We start from the raw sequence: 15,231 nt of genomic DNA, 5'->3' as shown, positions 1-15,231 counted from the left end.
AAGGTTCTACAGGGACTAGATAACACAGACCATGACAAGTTAGTTTACTTTGTCCAGATCATTAGAATAGGCAAGCAAATTCTGTGGTCTGACAGGTCATGGTACACCAGAGGCATCAATGGTGCAAGGGCAGGAGGCGCCTTCGTGGACCATGAAGTGTCCATCAAGGAGAGCACCCCCATCCCTCTTCCCCTGCCCCCACAGGCCAGAAACACATTGGGAGGCTGATAGGGTTTACTTGGCGGTTTTGTCACATGACAGTGGGCCCTCCAGACATGGGTTAATTGCCCACAGGGGTGGGAAGTGGTACTTAATTGTGCAGTTAAATAGATGAGCCACTGAACTGCCCACCAATGGCAATGTGCCATGGTGGCAGAAAGATGCCAGGCTACCCTCCCAACACCTTCCCCAGCCTCGTTGCCAGCCCTCTAACCCATCGCCAATAAGCCAGGAAAATTCAGCCCAATAATTCCATGAATTGTAAATCTATAGAACAGACTCCCCGGGGAGATGGTTAAAATGGTTGTAGTTAATTGATTCAAATGCAAATTTGATAGACATCTGGAATATTTTTATTGTATGAGTATTTTGGAACAGGATATGTGGCAATTGTAGTTTAGGAGGAGAAGGTGACCTTGGGCCTATCATTTCCAAAGTCCTCCACCATTGGAATTTCCCTTTTGTCATTTCTGGTTGTGTCATGGGCTAATGGATACAAATTGATTGCTGCAGTTCGTCAAGAACTCCATTATTATTGTATCACAGAGCTACCAGGAGAGTAGAAAGCGAATTAGAATATCCTTTTTCTTGTACAGAAATTTCTCTGTTCAATTTTCTATCTCAAATACTGTTTGCCACATAATACACATGCCCTACAACCAGCCTTGCTGAATCATTTTTGCTGCTCTCAGCCCTACTGCCTGAAGCCTCATTCCAGCCCCAATCAGAATATCCTCCCCAACTCAGCTTCCAACCTCCTGTTGCTCTTTTGCATTTTACTTTTTATTTCCAGTGCTGGGTTTCTTCAGTTATTGCTTTATTTTAAACTCCAAGCATTTTTTGTCAACACCTGTTCTCAATCTTTGGGGCGGTTTTCGCCTCCTAACGAAAGTGGAAATCAGGTCAGCGGGAATCTGGTCTGGAAACGTCAAGCTTAGGATTGGATTTTACGGGGCGTCGCCATACCCACACGCCCACCCAGCCCCACCTGCTAAAAGGTCGGGGGGAGCCCGCCCATGATCCCGCCGACTGCCCTGCAGCAATTTAATGTTGGGAGCAGCATTAATTGCTTCAAGGCAGGACCTCCGCCCCTTCCTTAGAGAGGTGCCAGCCAATCAGATGGCTGGGAGTGGTGGCCACTGCTGGGACTACATTATGCTGAGGAGCCTGGATAAGTCCAGGTTCGTGGGTCTGAGTGAGAGGAGTGGGGGCCAGGTTCAGGAGGCCAAAGGGAGAATTAAATGGGGGGGATAAACCTTGAGTTAGAGGGGTGCCTCCAATGGGTCCAGGGGACCTGTAAAGGGGGTCCTCCCCCTTTTGTCCAACACTAGCCTGTGCAGTTAAATCTGCTGAACATTCAGCATGGCGTGGACCTCCCTCTGCTGCAGGTGCAAAGGCCCAAGGGCAGGATGATTATCCGTGCCCTCATAAAATTTCAGACTAATCAGGGAATGGGAATGTGGTGGGAAGGCCACCCGTTGGATTTTACATGTCCCCTGCCTTCAAATTCACTGGTGGGGAGCATAAAATCCAACCCATAGATTTTTTTCCCCCCACGAGAAAAACAAATTTCCTCTGCCTTCCAATTCCGGGCTATTTTTGTCTGGCAAAATTCTCATGCACTCCCAATGACGTTGGGGTCACCATTATAAAAGGTGGAGGAAATTCAATTTTCTTTATGCACACTACTTGTGCGTCCTGCAGCGCAGTTTACGAACCTTTAAAAAAAGTTTTCCTCGATTGAGGCGCAACCGCTTTGCTGGGTTGGGAAGAATGCAGGATGAGTACAACAACTTTATCCAGCGTTTTTCTCAACTTTTAAAACTGCAAAGTCTGCCTGCCAGCCAAGGGATTCTCTGCAAGGGAGGGGAGAGTGCACAGAAGTGTCTCTACAGACAGGAAACAAAGAGTAGGAATAAACGGGTCTTTTTCTGAATGGCAGGCAGTGACTAGTGGGGTACCGCAGGGATCGGTGCTGGGACCCCAGTTATTCACAATATATATTAATGACTTGGATGAGGGAATTAAATGTAATATCTCCAAATTTGCAGACAGCACAAAGCTGGGTGGGAGGGTGAGCTGTGAGGAGGATGCAGAGATGCTTCAGTGTGATTTGGACAAGCTGAGTGACTGGGCAAATGCATGGCAAATGCAGTATAATGTGGATAAATGTGAGGTTATCCATTTTGGTAGCAAAAACAGGAAGGCAGATTATCTGAATGGCTATAAATTGAGAGAGGGGAATGTGCATCGAGACCTGGGTGTCCTTGTACACCAGTCGCTGAAGGTAAGCATGCAGGTGCAGCAGGTGGTAAAGAAGACAAATGGTATGTTGGCCTTCATAGCCAGAGGATTCGAGTACAGGAACAGGGATGTCTTGCTGCAATTGTACAGGGCCTTGGTGAGACTACACCTGGAATATTGTGTGCAGTTTTGGTCTCCTTATCTGAGGAAGGATGTACTTGCTATAGAGGGAGTGCAGCGAAGGTTTAACCGACTGATTCCTGAGATGGCGGGACTGACATATGAGGAGAGATTGAGTTGATTAGGATTATATTCGCTGGAGTTCAGAAGAATGAGGGGGGAATCTCATAGAAACCTATAAAATTCTAACGGGACTAGACAGGGTAGATGAAGGAAGGATGTTCTCGATGGTGGGGGAGTCCAGAACCAGGTGTCACAGTCTGAGGATATGGGGTAGACCATTTAGGACTGAGATGAGGAGAAATTTCTTCACCCAGAGAGTGGTGAGCCTGTAGAATTCGTTACCACAGAAAGTGGTTGAGACCAAAACATTGTATGTTTTCAAGAAGGAATTAGATATTGCTCTTGGGGCGAAAGGGATCAAAGAGTATGGGGAGAAAGTGGGAGCAGGCCATTGAGTTGGATGATCAGCCATGATCATAATGAATGGCGGGGCAGGCTCGAAGGGCCGAATGGCCTACTCCTGCTCCTAGTTTCTATGTTTACAGGCCGCATCCAGCACAGCTGCAGACCTGCCAGCAACAGATCTCCATTGCAGCCTCAGAGTCTTCAATAGTCAGGTACTCTCTTCAGAAGTCTTCCTTCCTGTCATGGGTGCAGCACCTCGCCACCTCCTGTACATAGAAATACAGGTGCAGCAGCAATCTGAAATGCTTTGTTCACCTCATGCATGGCTCCAAGGGCCAGAGGAACCAAGACGTCAAATGCCTGCAAGGAGGAAGCATTGAATAGTGAGGCAGTACGCACTCAAAAGTGTCTTTGGGAATAGGGTAACGTACCTGAACATGAGAGAGAGGCAATGCTAGAGGAGGCTGCGTCTATCCCAAGAGGTGGTGGCTAAGCTTTGCAAGACGACCTGCTGCCAAGGCGTCGACAGGGACTTACACTCCAAGTGGCATTGAAGGCCACAGAAGCACCACTGGGGGCAGCCTGAGGCACTGACCACCTCTGCAATCTTCAGCAAGGCTGCCGTGGTGGATCTGGGAGACAGCCTGGGCACTAGGGGAAACAGGACATCCCTGTGGACATCCACCTACTGAAGCAGGATATCCAGGTCACTCTCTGAGAACCTGGGTGATGTTCCCTCCCAGGACTCCTGGCTACTTTGGGTGTCAGCCACCTTAGAATAAGGAAAGAGGAGGCGCATGAGTCAGCATGTGTGGTGGTCATGTATTCCCTTGTCATGAACTTCATGGGATGCAATGCTAGTGAGGGAAAGGTGCTTTATGGCATGGGAGGAAAGGGTTTGTCTGGCCCAGGCTTGGTGGTCTACGTGTTGCATTGCCAGTGACAAGGTGGCAAGCCATGTCCCAGGTCGCAATTATCGTAAGGGCTTTGAGGGGTTCCTGGACCATTCCTGGTTAGGTTTGTCATGCTTCTGAGGATAAGCCTGGGAATGCTCAGTGTACTGTGTCCTCTGAAGGGGAATGCATTGAAATGGGTGTTATGGGTATGAGAGGGTCTGAGTTGGATTGATGGATGCAGAAGGTGAACTGTGCTGCCACATGATTTTTTTTTAAGTCAGCAACTTTCAGGGATGAGCATGAAAAGAACTGATGCCGCAGGGTACTCAGAAGGATAGGCTATGGCAACCTTGGCTTAGAACAGAGGAGACATGAGCAGCTGATGGGTTCACTAAGGGTATGCAGTCAATGGGCCAGCTCACACAAGGAAACAATGTTTCAGACAACATAAAACTCAACAATATTTACAGTGCAAGATTCAGAGGTCACCTCCAGTGGCATGGCAGCGCCAACTCTGGCCAGTATTTTGATTTTGGCAGATCACTGCCCTTTTATTGGGCAGAGTATGGGAAGAAGCTGCCTCCGCCCCGAACCTCCTCTGGCCCAAAACCCAATTGCAACTCGCAAACCACACCTGGAACCCACACCTTGTTAAGATGAAAATATGGTGCCCAGTCAATACTGAGTTGGATTCATATTTCAGAAGCTATAAAAGGGCCTGACTCACATTTTCCCAACCCTACATGAAAATTCAGGTCTTAATCTCAACTCCTAGTCAACACTTTAAACCTTCATTTTGCTTATATTTTTTATTCATTGCCCATTCTTTTATCCCAATTTTAGCCCAGTTCTATTAATTCCAGCTGGCTCTTTTTCTACATCACTGTTCTTTACTCTTTTCATTTTTGGCCTGTTCTTTAACCCTCGATTGTATCATTTTCTTTACTTCCCGCAGACTAACTCCTTCCAACTTCCACCTTTTTCTTTAATTCCTATCTAGCTCTTCCAATTGTTGTGGGCATTGCCATAAGAGATTAACTGGTACAGGTTTAAAAAAAAAAGAAATTTTGCATAGATCCGCAGTTTATTTTAATATTAAGTACATTATTAAACCTAATCACTTCCATATAACCAACTAGCTTTCTTCAGGAACTACAGTTAGAAAATCTCTATTAATAAATACAGACCTAATTTTGCTGCGTCTGCTCTGATTGCCTCGTGGTCATGCCAATCTTTCTTCTTCAATCCATCATCAATGAAGAAAGTGTCTTGTCTGGGCTTGATTGGTAAACCCTATTTTAAACAAAAATTGCATCAAAACAATGCTATATTGATAAGGTTACCAGTCGTATCTGTACTATTTATTTGATTAACAATTTATAGTTGGAACAATTTACGGGAAAACCTACAATAAATCCAACCACTCCTATTTTAGACATTAATGCACATACTTCAATACTTTGTGGCAGAGTGAAACACCCTAAAGATTCACCAACTGCGCCATCTTCCTCTTTTTGCCAAGGTTTAAGTATTTATTGCTTTTGCTGTTTTTTTAATAAATTGCAATTAGCTGGCTTGGCAGAAAGAATTGTCACTGGTATCTGTGTTCGCTTTGTGAGAAATGTATGTTCCATGACCATTTTATCATGAAATAAAATTAGAAATGCAAGGCAGGTGTAGCTTGAAGAACAATACATTAAATTTCTCAGTGACAATTTGAGTTCTAGTTTCATGACATATGGTCAATCTGAATAATGAGATTTTAATATTACTGCTAAATTGAGGACAGATGTGCTATCTGCTTTAGTTCTTTTCAAGTACATCAAATAGGAAATAGAAGAGTTTATGATTAGCAAATTATACAACACAAAGTGCATTCATATTTTCATAATAGTTCTAGTACCAAGGAATCACAAAGTCAGAAAAAGATAAATCAATTTGAGGTTACTTTTAACTTTTTACCTTTTTTTTCTTTATTCTTTCACGGGATGTGGGCGTTGCTGGCAAAGCCAACATTTGTTGCCCATCCCTAACTGCCCTTGAACTGAATGTTTCAAAGGACACTTAAGAGTCAACAACATTGCTGTGGTTTGGAGTCACATGTTGGCCAGACCGGGTAAGGATGACAGATTTCATTCCCTAAAAGGCATTAGTGAACCAGATGGGTCTTTTACAACAAGTTTCATGTCATCGTTACGGAGACTAGCTTTATATTCCTGATTTATTAATTGAATTTAAATTCCACCAGCTGCCATGATGGGATTTGAACCCGTATCCCCAGAGCAATAGCCTGGGCCTCTGGATTACTAGTCCAGTGACATACCACCATACCTCTGGAGGGACAACCAATGCAAGAATCTATATAAAAACACCCATTTGGGATCCAAACTGCAGAGAGCCACTGTTAAACTGCAAATCTCAGACAACAGTGTAAATCTGAAAGTCATTTCAATCCTTAAATTCTGTTTAGATACCATTGTTACCATCACGATGAAACATGAATGCAGTACTGAGTGATTGCTGCACTGCTGGAGGTGCCATCTTTTGGATGAGACGTTAAACCGAGGTTCCATCTGCCTGTTCGGGTGAATGTAAAAGATGCCATGGCACTATTTTGAAGATTAGCAGTTTTCCCCAGTGTCATGGCCAATATTAATCCCTCAGTTGACACATCAGAAAAGATAATCTGGTCATTGTCAGATTGCTGTTTGTGGGAGTTTGCCATGTGTAAATGGCTGCCTGTCAGAATCCAACATGCAGATTACTATGACTGTTCAAATGAAACAAATTTAAGTATACAACTTTAAAACAAAAATCAAACGTACTATATCAGGATTTAACTAATTGCAGTTCCATACATTTAAAGAAATCCAAGTGGAAACCAATGCAGGTACATTTAATTCGAGTACCTTGAATTTAACCCCTCAGAGCCTTCACAAGTCTACAAGGACCAGTGAAAAGAACAATGGCTTTCGTTCACAATCATTTTCCCAATGCCCACACATTGCATTGTGTAACCATTTGTTAAAACATCCTTGGATCAGATTAATTAAAGTACATCATTTGGAAGAAAGAGCAAATTTGTTATGAAAGAGGCAATACACATACATCAGGACTTGCAAAAAGAGTTAATTTTTGAAAGATAGTCATAATTTTGCAAGCAAGTTTGGCAGCCAATTTGAATATAGCAATATGTCATAATGCGATGAATAAACGGTTAATCTGTTTCAGCGTCCTTGATTATGAGCTGGACGTTGTCTAGGACACCTGAAGAACTCCCTGTTTTTCAATCATAAAGTGACATGAAATCTTTTGCATGCAGATTAGGCTTCAGTTTACTCTCATCCAAAAAATTGGCAGTTCCAATATGCAGCGCTCTCTTAGTATTGCAGGAAATTGTCAGCGTCAATTATGCAGCCTTTATTCAGAGGCGATTATGGAACATATTGATTGGAGACAATGCAATAAAACACTTTTGGGGTGGAGTGTTACAAAGCAAATAGCCACAAGGAAAAGACCAATATCTATCAGCATAGTTTATATTGATGCTGCAAGACAATTACCCCATGGAAATTAAGAAAATAACTGATATTGACTTACAAACTTCATCTCCAGAGGGTGCAAAAGAATTAGCTATTCTTTCCATATAGCAAGTTAAAATATTGAACCATGCCATTCTGTTCTCACAATAAAGTAGACTTGCATTTAAATAGCATCTTTCATGACCAAAGTGTTTTATAGCCACTGAAGTATTTTTGAGTGTACTCACTGTTGGAATATAGGAAACAATGAATTTCCACACAACAAGCTCTCACAAACAGCAATATAGTGGTCAGATATTTGGTTTTGTGATGTGGATCGAGAATTCTATATTGCCTAGGACAGCAGGGATAATTGCCATGCTCTTCTTTGAAACATGCCAGGGGATCTTTTATGTCCCCCAGAGAGGGCAGATGGGGGCCTCCATTATGTGGCTTCTCTGAAAGATGGCACCTCTGATAGTGAAAGAAAGCAAAGAAAGACTTGCACTTATATAGCGCTTTTCATAACCTCTGGACATCTCAAAGCGCTTTACAACCAATGAAGGACTTTTTTTTTAAAGTCTAACTAATCACTGTTGTAATATAGGAAACATGGCAGCCAGTTATGCATGGCAAACTCCCACAAATAGCAATCTGACAATGAGCAGATTTATCTGCTTTACAGATGTGTTAACTGAGGGATTAATATCGGCCATGACACTGGGGAAAACTACTAATCTTCAAAATAGTGCCATGGCATCTTTTACATTCACCCCAACAGGCAGATGAAACCTTGGTTTAACATTTCATCCAAAAGATGGCACCTCCAACAATGCAGCAATTGCTCAGTACTACACTGGAGAGTCAGCCTTGATATTTGTGCTCGAGTCCTGGAGTGGGATTTGAACTCAGAACCTGTAGCTCAGGGGCAAGAGTGCTACCAACTGAGCCACAGCTGACACTCAAGAGAACATTAATAAAGAGAACTAATTAATTAATAAGAGAACATTAAACATGCAATAAATTTGTGTGTACTAAATCTAGGATCCAATACAAGAATGAACGTTGAAAACAAACATTTTAAAACAGACAAAAATTTGATATCTGTATGGAAAGTGTTGTTGACATTGCTATCAAGCAGCACTTATTTACCAATAACCTGCTCATCAATGCTCAGGTTGGTTGCACCCCGACCACTTCGTTCCTGACCTCATTATAGCCTTGGTCCAAACATGGACAAAGAAACTGAATTCCAGTGGTGCGGTGAGAGTGACTGTCCTTGATGTCAAAGCAGCATTTGACCGAGTGTGGCATCAAGGAGCCCCGGTAAAACTGAAGTCAATCGGAATCAGGGGGAAAACACTCCACTTGCTCGAGACATACCTAGCACAAAGGAAGCCAGCTCTGGGTTTTTGGAGGCCAATTATCTCAGCCCCAGGACATTGCTGGAGAAGTTCCTCAGAATAGTGTCCTAGAGTTGTTTCATCAATGACCTTCCCTCCAACTTAAAATTTGCCGATGACAAAACTAGGTGGTAATGTGAAATAAAAACAGAAAATGCCGGAAAAATTCAGGTCTGGCAGCATCTGTGAAGTGAGAAACAGAGTTAAAATTTCGAATCCATATGACTCTTCTTCAGAGCTAAAGAGAAGTAGAAATGTGATGGATTTTATACTGTTTAACAGGGAGTGGAGCCAGTGGAGCAAAATAGGTCAGGAATAGGTGGGAGCTAAGGAGAAATTTGACAAAGATGTCATGGACACAGGACAAAGGAAGTGTTAATGGTAGTGTTAAAGACTAAAGAAGGTGCTGATAGTGGCATAAAGGTAAGATAGCAGAATGTGTTAATAGCACAACAAGGGTCAGTGCTCTGTGAAAGCAAAACATAAACACATGTGACAGATGTCCCTGTTGCCAGGATTTTGGGGAGGGCGGGGTGGTGGGGGGGGTTGGGAAAAGAAATGATAGGAACAAAAATATATAAATAAAAACAATTTTATAAAAAACATTATTATAAAGGAGGTAAAATTGGAGGAAAGAGTTCATGGTCTAAAGATGTTGAGCTCGATGTTAAGTCTGGAAGGCTGTAAAGTGCCTAATTGGAAGAGGAGGTGCTGTTACTCCGGTTTGCGTTGGCCTTCACTGGAACATTGCAGCATATTAAGGACAGACTTGTGGGCATGGGAGCAGGATGGCGTATTGAAATGGCAAGCGACAGGAAGGTCTGGGTCATGCCTTTGGACTCAGCGAAGGTGTTCCGCAAAGCAGTCACCCAGCCTGCGTTTAGTCTCCCCAACGTAGAGGAGACTGCGTTGGGAGCAGCAAGTACAATAGGTCAAATTGAAGGAGGTGCAAGTGAAGTGCTCTTCATCTGAAAGGAGTGTTTGGGGCCTTGGACAATGAGGAGGGAGGAGGTAAGGGGGCAGGTGTTGCACTTTCTGCGATTGCATGGGAAGGTGCCATGGGAAGGGGTGAGGAGTTGGGGGTGATATAGGAGTGGACCAGGGTATCACAGAGGGAATGGTCCCTATGGAATGCTGACAGGGGGTTGAGGGGAAGATGCATCATTCTGGAGTTGGCAAAAATGGCGGATGATGATCCTTTGAATGCAGAGGCTGGTGGGGTAAAAAGTGAGGACAAGGGGACCCTATCATCATTCTGGGAAGGAGGGGAAGGGGTGAGGGCAGGGGTGCGAGAGATGTGTCGGACACAGTTGAGGGCCCTGTCAACCACAGTGGGGGGACCCCTTGGTTGGCGAAAAACGAAAACATGTCGGAAGCGCCATTTTTGAAAATATCATCAGAACAGATGCAATGGAGGTGAAGGAACTGGGAGAATGAGATAGAGTCTTCACCAGAAGCAGGGTGTGAAGAGCTGTAGTAAAGGTAGCTGTCGGTGGGCTTGTAATGAATATTGGTCGACAGTCAATCACCAGAAATAGAGAGAGGGAGGTTAAGGAAGGGAAGAGAAGTGCCAGAGATGGGTGGAAATTGGAAGCCAAAAAAAAAACTATTGATAAGTTTTTCCAGGTCCAGATGAGAGCATGAAGCGGCACCAACACAGTCATCGATGTACCAGAAAGAGAGTTGTGGGAGGGGGCCTGAGTGGGACTGGAACAAGGAGTACCTCACAAAAAGGCAGGCATAACTGGGTCCCAAACGGGTACCCATAGCCACACCTTTTATTTGGAGGGGTTTAAGGAGAAATTGTTCAGTGAGAGAACAAGTTCAGCCAGGCAGAGGAGAGTGGTGGTGGATGGGAATTGTTCGGGCCTCAGTTTGAGGAGGATGCAGAGAACCCTCAGACCATCCTGGTGGGGAATGGAGGTGTAGAGGGACTGGACATCCATAGTGAAGAGGAGGTGGTTAGGGCCACAAAACTGGAAACTGTTGATATGACATAGGGCGTCAGAGGAATCACAAATGTAGGTGGGAAGAGATTGGAAAAGGGGAGAGAGGATGGAATCAAGATAGGAAGAAATGAGTTCCATGGGGCAGGAACAGGCTTACATGATGGGTCTACCAGGACAGTCCTGTTTGTGGATTTTGGGAAGGAGGTAGAATGTGAGTTGTGAGGAGGATGTAAGGAGGCTTCACGGCAATTTAGACAGGTTAAGTGAATGAGCAAGAACATGGCAGATGGAATATAATGTGAATAAGTGTGAAGCTATCCACTTTGGTAGAAAAAACAGAGGCAGAGTTTATCTTAAATGGTGATATGTTGGAAAGTGTTGATGTCCAAAATGACCTGTTTGACCTTGTTCATGAGTCACTAAAAGCTAGCATGCAGGTGCAATAAGCAATTAGGAAGGCAAATGGTATGTTGGCCTTCATCACAAGAGGGTTTGAGTACAGGAGTAAAGGTATCTTGCTGCAACTGTGTAGAGCCTTGGTGAGACCACACCTGGAGTATTGTGTACAGTTTTGATCTCCTTTTCCAAGGAAGAATGTACTTGCCATAGATAGGGCGCAATAGAGGTCCACCAGACTAATCCCTGAGATGGCGGAATTGTTTTATGAGGAGAGATTGAGGAAACTGGGCCTGTATTCTCTAGAGTTTCGAAGAATGAGAGGTGATCTCATTGAAACTTATAGAATCCTTACAGGGTGTGACAGGGTAGATGTGGATAGGATGTTTCCCCTGGCTGGTGAGTCTAGAACCAGGGGTTACAGTCTCAGAATAAAGGGCAGGCCATTTAAGACTGAGATGAGGAGGAATTTCTTCACTCAGAGGGTGGTGAATCTTTGGAATTCTCTGCCCCAGAGGGCTGTGGAAGCTCAATCATTGATCATGTTCAAGACAGAAATCAAGAGACTTCTTGATACGAATGACATCAAGGGACATGGGGATAGTAGGGAAAAATGGTGTTGAGGTAGATGATCAGTCAGGATCTGTCTGAATGGCAGAGCAGGCTAGACTGGCCTAATGGCCTACTCCTGCTCCCATTTCCCATGTTGTTATCAGAAATGGTGATGTTCACTGGTGATTGCAGAGTGTTCAGTACCATTTGCAACTGCTCAGATACGGAAGCAGTACCTGCATGCAAGCACACAGACCTGGACAACATTCAGGCTTAGGCTAATAAGTGGCAAGTAATATTCACACCACACAAATGCCAGGCAGTGACCATCTCCAGCAAAGGAGAATCTAACCATCTCCCCTTAACAGTCAATGGCATTGCCATTGCTGAATCCCCAACTATCAATGTCCTGTGGATTACCATTGACCAGAAACTGAACTGAACGAGCTATATAAATGCTGTGGCAACAAGAGCAGATCAGAGGCTGGGAATCCTGCGGTGAGTAAATCACCTTCCGATTCCCCAACAAGACCCGAAAGGAGCAGCGGGGGCGGGGGTTTAACACCAGGACCAGTGCACTAGGGAGTCCCAGGCACAAGCAAATATTTTCAACACGCTGCCAGAACAGCAGCAATCATTGGCTAAGCAGCCTGTCAATCGGCATGGTCTACGCACAAAATTGGCCGCTTTGCACACTACCAGAACACCACGCCAGATTCCTCAGTCCCTCCTTTCATGCTTGCCTCATGTGAGGAAAATTCAGTTTGTTGGGCATTAGTGCAGTGCACGCTTTCTCCAGACCTGGAGCACAAGGTAAACAAGATAAAGTGCCTGCATCTGAGTTAAGTTAATTGCCTTTCCCCCACATCCTGCCTCACAGTTTCCTGAGGAAATGTTCTAGCTCCTCTGTCCCTGGTACCAGATTACGTCAAACGTCCACAAATCCATGCTCCTTGGACAAGCTTCCTGACCTCCTCTTGCTCAAGTGAGCGTTCGGTAGAGGTCCATCAAGCGAGATGAGTCGGGAATGGTTCCAGGGATGAGGATCTTCAGTTATGAAAACAGATTGGAGAAGTTGGGACAATTGTCCTTGGTGAAGAGAAAACCAAGTGGAGATTTGATAGAGGTATTCAAAATCATGAGGAGTCTGGACAGAGTAGATAGGGAGGAACTGTTCCCACTCGTGAAAGGATCAAGAATATGAGGGCATAGGTTTAAAGTAATTGGCAAAAGAAGCGAATGTAACACAAGACAAAACTTTTTCACACAGCAAGTGGTTAAGGTTTGGAATGCCCTCCCTGTGAGTGTGGTGGAGGCAGGTTCAATTGAGGCTTTCAAAAGAGAATTGGATTATTATCTGAAAAGGAAGAATGTGCAGGATTGCAGGGAGAAGGTGGGGATTTGGTGCTAGATGAATTGCTCAGAAAGCTGGGGCAGACACGATGGGCCAAATGATCTCCTCCTGTGCTGGACAGGCTGTTGAGCGGCAGGAGCTTGGAAAGGGCCACCATCAAGTAGGAGGAAGCCAGGAAACTTGGCCGTCGAGCTCCAGTTCTGGAATCCCTCCAGGTGGCCAATCCTATCAGGATGCTTATATGTTTACATGCAGGAGACCACAACGGGACATAGATTTTCTTTAACAGGCCAGCTTGATATAAATTGCCCTGGATCATTGATAGGAAAACCATGCTGTAAATATTCTAAACATTGCTACATGCAAAAATATTTACAGTTATGACAGAAAATATGCATTTGAGACAACAATGATATGGTAATCTTCACATGATACTCATTGTATTTTTGGTTTTGTGACAGTGCTCTGTGGCAACAAAATCATGAAATAGTGCCTCCACAGCTGGGGGCATTCTTTTTAAGCTGCTCAAGTCAGAGTTTTTTTTCAGTTAAATCAGTTGGCTTAACTGGTACTATTTCAAGTTCAAAGAATTACAGAAGCAACTACATGTCAACTATATCCACTTACTCGAGGGGAGGATTTAACTAAAAAAAAGGCTGACTGACTTCGTACCTCATCCATTATCAGTACACAGTGGCAGCAGTGGCTGGGAGATAGTGCAGGAGGGAGGGTTCTTGGGGGTGGGGGTTGGGAGGTGGAATCTATAACAAGTCAGATGGGTAGCACCTCCCCCAGAATGTCCTTGTTGGGAGATTTGCTAGTGCAATTTGGGTGGATTTAAACTAACTTGACAGGAATGGTTGTCAGGATGTAGCTATCGAAAGGAGAAACAAGATGCACAAAATATCGGTAGACATGGATATGAAGTTGGCTGAGTGACAGGAAAGAGAGTAGTGGTGAACAGTTGTTTTTCAGACTGGAGGATGGTATACAGTGGGGTTCCCCAGGGAACCATTGATTTTCTTGATCTATATTAATGACCTAGACTATTTCAAAATTTGCAAATGGTACAAAACTTGGAACTGTTGTGAAGGGTATAGTGATAGACTTCAAGGAGGACATAGGTAGGTTGGTGAAATGGATAGACATGTGCTAGATTAAATTTAATGCAGAGGAGTGAAGAGATACATTTTGATAGGAAGAACGAGGGGAGGCAATATAAAGTAAAGGGTCAAATTTTAAAATGGTGCAACCACACGGAGACCCTGGGGGTATATGTGCACAAATTGTTGAAGGTGGCAGGGCAGGTTAAGAAAGTGGTTACACAGTGAGTAGTTGGGATCTGGAATGCACTGCCTGAGAGGATAATGGAGGCAGATTCAATTGTGGTTTTCAAAAGAGGATTGGACTAGCAACTGAAGAGAAAAAAAAACACAGGGAGAGGCCAGGGGAGTGCAGCTAGCTGAGTTGCCCTTGATGGAAGTCAGCAGAAACACGATGGGACAAACCGTTGCCCTTGATAAAAGCCAGCAAGAACACATTGGGACAAATAGCCTCTTTGTGTTATAATGATTCCATGATTCAGTGCATACCACCTACAAGATGCACCGCAGCCACTCACCAAGGCTCTTTTCAAATCCACAACCTCGATCATCGAGAACAGAGGACAGAAAGTGCATAGGAACACCAACACCTAGAAATTCCCCTCTAAGCCACACACCATGCCGGCTTGGAAATATATCACCAGTTCTTCACTGCTGCTGATCAAAATCCTGCAATTCCCTCCCTTAAAAAAAAAGCTATGGTGTAGTTACATAACAAGGACTGCAGTAGTTCAAGAAAGTGGTTCGCCACCACCTTCTAAAGGGCAATTAGGGATGGACAATAAATGCTGGTCTTGCTAGCGATGCCAATATCTCATGAAAGATTTAAAAAATGATTTATAACAAGCATTCTAGTTTGAAAGATTTTTTTCAATGTTGGAATTCAATAGAAATGCTGTATTGCATAGTTGTTTATTTAAAACACAGATTTCCATACAAGAACCAACTGCTCCAAAATCTGTAAGTGTAATTTGATATACTGGCTAGAAATGCCAGATCTGCTAAG

At 44.0% G+C, this 15,231-nt stretch overlaps 1 protein-coding gene across 1 annotated transcript in view; it reads right to left on the bottom strand.

Moving 5' to 3' along the window:
- Nucleotides 1–15,231, bottom strand: part of LOC144685896 (polypeptide N-acetylgalactosaminyltransferase 10-like) — a 127,768-nt gene that overhangs the window by 85,001 nt on the left and 27,536 nt on the right. Inside the window, exon 2 of the mRNA XM_078550907.1 lies at nucleotides 5,135–5,240. Within this exon, the coding sequence (XP_078407033.1) occupies nucleotides 5,135–5,240 (106 nt within the window). The remainder of the gene's footprint in view (nucleotides 1–5,134; nucleotides 5,241–15,231) is intronic.

Source organism: Cetorhinus maximus, chromosome 10 (assembly GCF_964194155.1).
Source record: "Cetorhinus maximus chromosome 10, sCetMax3.hap1.1, whole genome shotgun sequence".
Classification (NCBI taxonomy): domain Eukaryota; kingdom Metazoa; phylum Chordata; class Chondrichthyes; order Lamniformes; family Cetorhinidae; genus Cetorhinus; species Cetorhinus maximus.
Note: the sequence above shows the minus strand (reverse complement) of the source record. Positions and strands in the feature narration are given on the sequence as shown.